Source organism: Bufo gargarizans, chromosome 7 (assembly GCF_014858855.1).
Source record: "Bufo gargarizans isolate SCDJY-AF-19 chromosome 7, ASM1485885v1, whole genome shotgun sequence".
Taxonomy (NCBI): domain Eukaryota; kingdom Metazoa; phylum Chordata; class Amphibia; order Anura; family Bufonidae; genus Bufo; species Bufo gargarizans.
In genome coordinates this window covers 150,211,024-150,218,601 of record NC_058086.1, presented here as the reverse complement: position 1 = coordinate 150,218,601, position 7,578 = coordinate 150,211,024, and the positions used below count along the sequence as shown (strand labels likewise).

General features: G+C 44.7%; 1 protein-coding gene across 3 annotated transcripts in view; it reads left to right on the top strand.

The window, feature by feature from the left end:
* The first annotated feature begins 1,762 nt into the window (after positions 1 to 1,762).
* LOC122943764 (dimethylaniline monooxygenase [N-oxide-forming] 2-like) overlaps positions 1,763 to 7,578 on the top strand; it is a 111,591-nt gene continuing 105,775 nt past the window's right edge. Inside the window, exons 1-2 of one of the 3 annotated variants that reach the window (XM_044301773.1) lie at positions 1,763 to 1,789; positions 5,649 to 5,786. In XM_044301773.1, coding sequence (XP_044157708.1) covers positions 5,655 to 5,786 — 132 coding nt within the window. In that variant the 5' untranslated portion in view covers positions 1,763 to 1,789; positions 5,649 to 5,654. Of the gene's footprint in view, positions 1,790 to 3,018; positions 3,151 to 4,938; positions 5,023 to 5,648; positions 5,787 to 7,578 lie in introns of those variants that run through there. The other 2 variants (XM_044301771.1, XM_044301772.1) reach the window with 2 other exon arrangements.

The following is a 7,578-nucleotide window of genomic DNA, read 5'->3' as shown; positions in this document are numbered from 1 at the left end:
GAACCTCTGTCCTAGCCTCAAATCACGCACAGAGTGGTACAGGTTTTGCTCAAGAATGTCCATGTATTAGCACCATACACCTTTCCCTCAACTCTGACCAGTTTCCCAGTCCCGGCTGCTGAAAAACATCCCCACATCATGATGCTGCCACCACATCTTTCACTGTGGGGATGGTGTTCTTTGGGTGATGTGATGTGTTGGGTTTGCACCAGACATAGCGTTTTCTTTGAAGGCCGAAAAGTTCAATTTTAATCTTATCAGAACAGAGCACCTTCCTCCATACATTTTGGGAGTCTCCCACGTGCCTTTTCGCAATTTTAAGGGAAAAATATGCTGAATCAGAATTTCATGGTGTCAACAAATCCCAAGAAAGTTGGGGCAAGGCCATTTTCACCACTGTGTGGCATCTTCCCATTCTGTGATTTCCTTTACAGCAGCATTCCTGTTTGTGGTGCAGTGCCGTTTAAGGGCCCGGAGATCACGGGCATCCAGTATGGTTTTACGGCCTTGACCCTTACGCACAGAGATTGTTCCAGATTCTCTGAATCTTCGGATGATGTTATGCACAGTTGATGATAGATGCAAAGTATTTGCAATTTTTCGCTGGGTAACACCTTTCTGATATTGCTCCACTATCTTTCTGCGCAACATTGTGGGAATTGGTGATCCTCTACCCATCTTGGCTTCTGAGAGACACTGCCACTCTGAGAAGCTCTTTTTATACCCAATCATGTTGCCAATTGACCTAGTTAGTGTTAATTGGTCTTCCAGCTCTTCGTTATGCTCAAATTAACTTTTTCCAGCCTCTTATTGCTACTTGTCCCAACTTTTTGGGGATTTGTTGACACCGTGAAAATTTGAATCAACGTATTTTTCCTTTAAAATGATACATTTACTCGGATTAAATGTTTGATCTGTCATCTACGTTCTATTACAAATAAAATATTGACATTTGCCATCTCCATATCATTGCATTCAGTTTTTATTCACAATTTGTTTAGTGTCCCAACTTTTTGGGAATCCGGTTTGTACATTGCACCCCTAAATCTGTATATTTTGGAAGCAGGTATATCAAACCCCTTAATCAGTATTTTGTAAAAGCAGGTATATCACTCCCCTCAATCTGTATTTTGTGGAAGCAGGTATATAGAACCCCTCAATCAGTATTTTGTGGAAGCAGGTATATAGAACCCCTTAATCAATATTTGGTGGAAGCAGGTATATCGCACCCCTCAATCTTTATTTTGTGGAAGCAGGTATATTGCACCTCTCAATAAGTAATTTGTGGAAGCAGGTATAGCACACCCCTCAATCAGTATTTTGTGGAAGAAGGTATATTGCACCCCTCAATCAGTATTTTGTGGAAGCAGGTATATAGAACCCCTTAATCAATATTTGGTGGTAGCAAGAATATTGCACCCCTTAATCTGTATTATGTGGAAGCAGGTATATCAAACCCCTTAATCTGTATTTTGTGAAAACAGGTATATAGAACCCTCTTAATCAATATTTTGTGGAAGTAGGTATATCGCACCCCTCAATCTGTATTTATAGTCTATGGGGTCCTTAGGCTCTGTTCGGCTCACTTATGTGCCTTTTCCGTGCTTTCCATTCTCCTACGGAAAGGCTGAACGGTGATGTGAACGAAGCCTTAAAATGATTTCACATTATATGCACTAGATGGTGTACAAGAGCTATAGAAGATAGAATCAAATAATGTGCTTTTACAATTCAAAGAGGAAGGCATTCATTGTGTTGACAGACCAACCTCAACAAGCAAGCAACTAAGGTAAGGTCTTGAAAATCACCTCTGTATTTTTACCTTTTAAAAATGCTTTATTTTGTGAGATTTTAACCACATTTGATGGTGTTGTCATCAAATGATAGTGATATGTTTGTGGCTCCTTTGCGTTGATCTGTATTAGTACTAATGTTTGCCATGGTTATTTGTTAGCAGCTTAGACTTTAAGGGCTCATGCACACAACCATGTGCTGGCTGGTCCCGTGTTGTGGACTGAAAATTGCGGTCCACAATGCACAGGCACCAACTGTGGGGTCGCCGCATGCCGGTAGTGCAAGTCCTAATTTTTTGCGGTGCGGAGGCACTCCATAGTGCTTCCGTGGGGTTCAGATCTGTGCCTCCGTTCCGCACTGCATCTCCCGGATTGCAGACCCATTCAAGTGAATGGGTCTGCATCCGTGATGTGGGGTGCATACGGCCGGTGCCTGTGTATTGCGGACACGCTGTATGCGGGCCACAATATGGCCATGGCCGGGCAACAGCCGTGTGCATGAGCCCTAAGGCTGAGTTTTCACATTTTGTTTTTTTATGTAGTTTTTGATGCCAAAGTCAGGAGGTGATTCAAAAAAACAAAAAAACTCGGGAGTACTTTACTATGGGATATACGCCAATTTCCTCGCATTTATCTGCGACTTTTCACCGCTCACACAAGGACTAAAAAATGGGCGGGGCGTGGAAGGCGATGTGTCGGCATACCCGTCTCATTTATCATTTTGTACACCAGTTTTAGGCATAGAAAATGGTCTAAATTTAAGCCAGCAACAAAACTGGCTTACATTTAGGCTGGCGGTGGATTCGGGGCCGGCACCTCTTCATAACTTCAGTTGATCCACCGTCAGGGCAAGGGGTTATTAAGGCCAGCCTCTAAAATGCCGCTCTTAGGCCTCTTTCACACTTGCGTTGTCCGGATCCGGCGTGTACTCCACTTGCCCGAATTACACGCCGGATCCGGAAAAACGCAAGTGTACTGAAAGCATTTGAAGACGGATCCGTCTTCAAAATGCTTTCAGTGTTACTATGGCACCCAGGACGCTATTAAAGTCCTGGTTGCCATAGTAGGAGCGGGGGAGCGGTATACTTACAGTCCGCGCGGCTCCCGGGGCGCTCCAGAATGACGTCAGAGCGCCCCATGCGCATGGATGACGTGCCATGAGTTAAGCCAATACCTGCTGATGACCAAGATATTGTTTGTAAACTGTTTGGATTACCAGTTCATGCCTAGTAAAAGCAACTGTTCAACGTTACTACAAAGTATGGACTCCATCTATTCTACGTATTCCCCATCCAAGTTCACTTACCCTTTTGCACTGCTTCGGACCACACCATGTTTGGGATCCACAGATATCCAGGTAGGAACACCATGACACATGTATATAACATCTGCAGAGACTGTAGGTCACCCTGCACCACTCTGGAAATCCTACCCTGGGTATCAGTATTACCATCTACAAAAGGGAGCCTTGTGCGTCCGCTGCTTAACCGCAGCTGGCGTCACGTTTACTTGCTCTATAAGAGGGACATATTTTGTAGAAATCTCCTAAGGGGCAAGAGATTCCCCAGGCCCAGCCTTGTGGGCCCGAGGTCACTGCACACACATCACATTGATGACACTTACCCTCTCCACACCCACTTCAGTCCTACTCCTGTGCCCTGCTTGGCTGAAGGACTTTGAGCAGGTGACTGTGACATCACCAAAGGTCCTGCAGGTTTCTGCTGTGTACAGCTTGTAGCCCTGCCCACTGTCCAGTCCTCAGCTCACTTCTGGATTGCTGGGGGAGGGTCTTGCTGCTGGATCTGGAGGAGAGGCATCCCATGCAGGAGAAGAAACTGCCCAGGTAGCACAACTCTGAGCACAGCCTGGAGGAAACCAAAGAGATGGGGAGAAAAGAGCCATGACAGCTCTTCTCTCCCCCACCTCCTGCAGACTAGTGAGCGCTTGCATAATGGAAGCGTCCACTAGTATTCGCTTTATAAGATGCACTGCATCTTATAAAATGAAAAATAAGTAATTAGCAGTTTAGCTCATAACTGTGAACTCTGCGATCCCTAACGCTGCATTCTTCTATAAGCCTTTCCTAGATCAGTGATTACACGTTCATCGGTCACGTGATCTAGGCGCAGCTCAGCCTCATTTAAATAAATGGGGTTGAGCATGATACCAAGCACAGCTGCTATATAATGTTCGGCAATGTATTTGGTATGGCTACTTTCACACCTGCGTTCGGTGCGGATCCGTCTTGTATCCGCACAGACTGATCCGCACCGATAATGCAAACGCTTGTATCCATTCATAACGGATCCGTTTGCATTTTTATTTAAAAAAAAGTCTAAGTCAATACGGATCCGTCCTGACTTACATTGAAAGTCAATGGGGGATCAGATCCGTTTTCAATTGCACCATATTGTGTCAGTGAAAACGGATCCGTCGACATTGACTTACATTGTAAGTCAGGACGGATCCGTTTGGCTCTGCATCGTCAGGCGGACAACAAAACGCTGCAAGCTGCGTTTTAGTGTCTGTCTCAAAAGCGGAATACAGGCGCAACGGAGACTAAACGCAGCCAAATTGATGCATTCTGAACGGAACCTTATTTATTCAGAATGCATTGGGGCTGAACTGATCTGTTTTGGGCCGCTTGTGAGAGCCCTGAAACAGATCTCACAAGCGGACCCAGAAACGCCAGTGTGAAAGTAGCCTAAGCTGTGAGAAGGCCGCAACACTCACAGAAGTGACGCTGCCTTCTCAAACAGCTGATTGGAGGGTGTCCTGGACCCCCAATGATCAGATACTGAGGACCTATCCATAGAATAGGTCATCATCAGTATTAAAGTAATAGAAAACCCTTTTAAAGAGCTTGAAAGGGGTTAGATACAGTCCTAGGAGAACTCAGATTGGTATGTTTGACTTTTCATGGCAATTGAGGCACTTTCAATTCAGGTTGAACTTCAGACCCAAATCGAATCTGACTATTGACTCATGCAAATTGAACTTAAAGCGAATTTCAAGAAAAATGTTCATCTATGCCATCCACAGTATGACAACTGAGTCACCAATCCCCTCCCGAATGATCTTCTTGGCTGAATTACAATCAAACCAAAGTTCAATAAGAGGGAATTTATCAACTGACATGCCTTGATCTAGTTTGTGGTGGCGTGATCTGCAGTTCCATACTCCAGTAGCTGGCATACATTTCAGATGCAACCTGAACCAGAAAACTGGTGTAAGTAGTCTTAAATCTTTTAAGGCTCTGCCCTTCACACCCTCATCCTTTAATTTTAATATTTTTTAACAAAAGGGGAAAACATGGCATAAGATGATAAAAAGTGGCAAACTTTTCTACATCAGGCATAGGACCTTAAATAAGTGTCACCCTAATTGTATTGACAGGTTAAGTAGATCCCTTTAAAAGTTATTCTAATATGCATTGTTCCCCTCCTTGTGAACATAGGAACCATATCAGGAAATGCATTCTGTGTGTAGCACTGGATAATGTCAGCGTTGTGACTAGTTTACCATATTAGTAACCAAAAAAAGTCAAAAAGTAATCAAGTTCAACCTATTTTTAGGGGACAAAACTCCTTTCTACAATCAAATATGGCACAGTACACAGTCATGGAGGACAGTATACAGTCATGTATGGTTGCATGGAACATACATAACTGCATATGGTAGCCATAAATTCCTTTGCATGTCAATTTTACCAAGTGGTTTTTCACAGTATAACTTTACATTTACCAGGGTTAGGCTTTATTAGACTCCCCTGTTAGTATGTTAAAGTTCACTATATTACGGGTACAAATGCGTAAACTATTCATTAAAGAATTTGCTGTATTTCTTTATTTTCAGAACACTATGGCTAAGACAGTGGCTATAATTGGTGCAGGTTGCAGTGGACTTGCAGCCATTAAATGTTGCCTGGAAGATGGTCTTGAACCCACATGCTTTGAGAAAAGTGATGACATTGGTGGTCTATGGCGATACACAGTAAGTAGAATTGTACATTAAGAACCATGGCATTTGTACACGATTAAGCTTTTAAACTAAATCTGGAAGTTCAGTTTTTATCAAGATTTCAATGCGATTACCCAGAGTGAAGGTTAAAGAAAAAGGTGCCAATTTCAGCAGGTGGACATCGAAAGAGTAACTGATCTGGCACAATCTCTCATTTCTATGGTGGTGGAAATGAAACAAGTCAGATCAATGAACAAAGGTAACTGTTCGAAGAAGCGAATCGAAATTGATGAAGTGTAATTTGGTCTGAATTGTAGGAAAAATTCATTTTGCACCGAATCCAAATTTCCCAATGCTTTGTGGTAACGAATTACATTTTTTTCTAAAATGGCTGCTGCACGTGTGAGAACATGGAGCAAGGAACAATGGGAAGGCGGGATCACTCATAATGCCATGCATGCAGCCAATCAGCAGCCAGCCAGCCCTGTGATGTCACAGCCCTATAAATAGCTTTAGCCCTCCTAGATTCTGCCATTTTCCAGTGTACTTAGTGCAGGGAGAAACGTCAGCAGGCGCTAGGGACAGTGCTAGAAAAAACTTTATTGTGATAAAAAATATTTACAAGTGCAGGGAAAGAATATTCAAGGCGTAGGTAAAGGATGGGGAGGAATCATTCAATAGCATTTATGTTGAATAGGGTTCAGTAGGGGAAGTTACAGACTGGGTAATAGGAACAATCCTATTACACCTTGCTGCACTGACTGACTGGGGATACAAATTGCCATTATACAGGTCTAATTCCAGCAAAGCGTTCTTGTTATTGGGGTACAAGTGCTGTTTGATACAGCCATTAACAAGGTGTCATGGAACCATGAACCAGACGTACAACAAGAGATAAGTGGAAATAAGAAGGCTTTATTGAAAATCAAGCTGTAAGCAAAAGTCCAAACGGATGGCTAAACCGAAGCAGGGTCTTGTGTAGACAGAGGTCAGGAACCAGAAGGGTAGTCAGACGAAGCCTGGATCAGAAACCAGCAGGGTAGTCAGACGAAGCCAGGATCAGGAACCAACGGGGTAGTCAGACGAGGCCAGGATCAGGAACCAGAAGCAGCAGCAGTCTTAGAAGCATTTGAACACAGGAGGACCAAGCAAGGAACTGAAGCCACAGACCTCCTATATATATGAGCTAGGCATCCAGCTCCTCCCAGTGGGAAGGAGAAGCCGCAGGGTGGGAGGCTACAAGAAACCCAGAAACCAAGATGGCCGCCAGCACATGTCAAACGAAGGAGAACAGTAAGAAGGTAAGACCATGACAGTACCTCCCCCTCAAGGGCCCCTCCTCCGCGGAGTAAGGAACGGTTTCTGAGGGAAGCGTGCGTGGAAGGCTCGGAGCAAAGCAGGAGCATGGACATCTGCGGAGGGAACCCAGGAACGCTCCTCTGGACCATAACCACGCCAATGGACCAAAAACTGCAACCGACCGCGGACCAGGCGTGAGTCCAGGATATTGCTCACCTCATATTCCTCACGATTGCCCACTTGGACCGGACGGGGCCGAGGAACCGAGGAAGTGAAACGATTACACACCAATGGCTTCAACAGGGAGACATGAAACACGTTGGAGATCCGCATGCCAGGAGGAAGCGCAAGGGCATAGGCTACCGGGTTTACCCTGCGAAGCACTCGGAAGGGACCAACAAAGCGAGGCGCCAGCTTGGGAGTGGGCACTCGAAGGTTGAGGTTGCGGGTGGACAACCATACACGGTCTCCAACCTGGTAGGAAGGAGCGGGCGCTCGTCTGCGATCAGCCTGGAGTCTCTGGCGC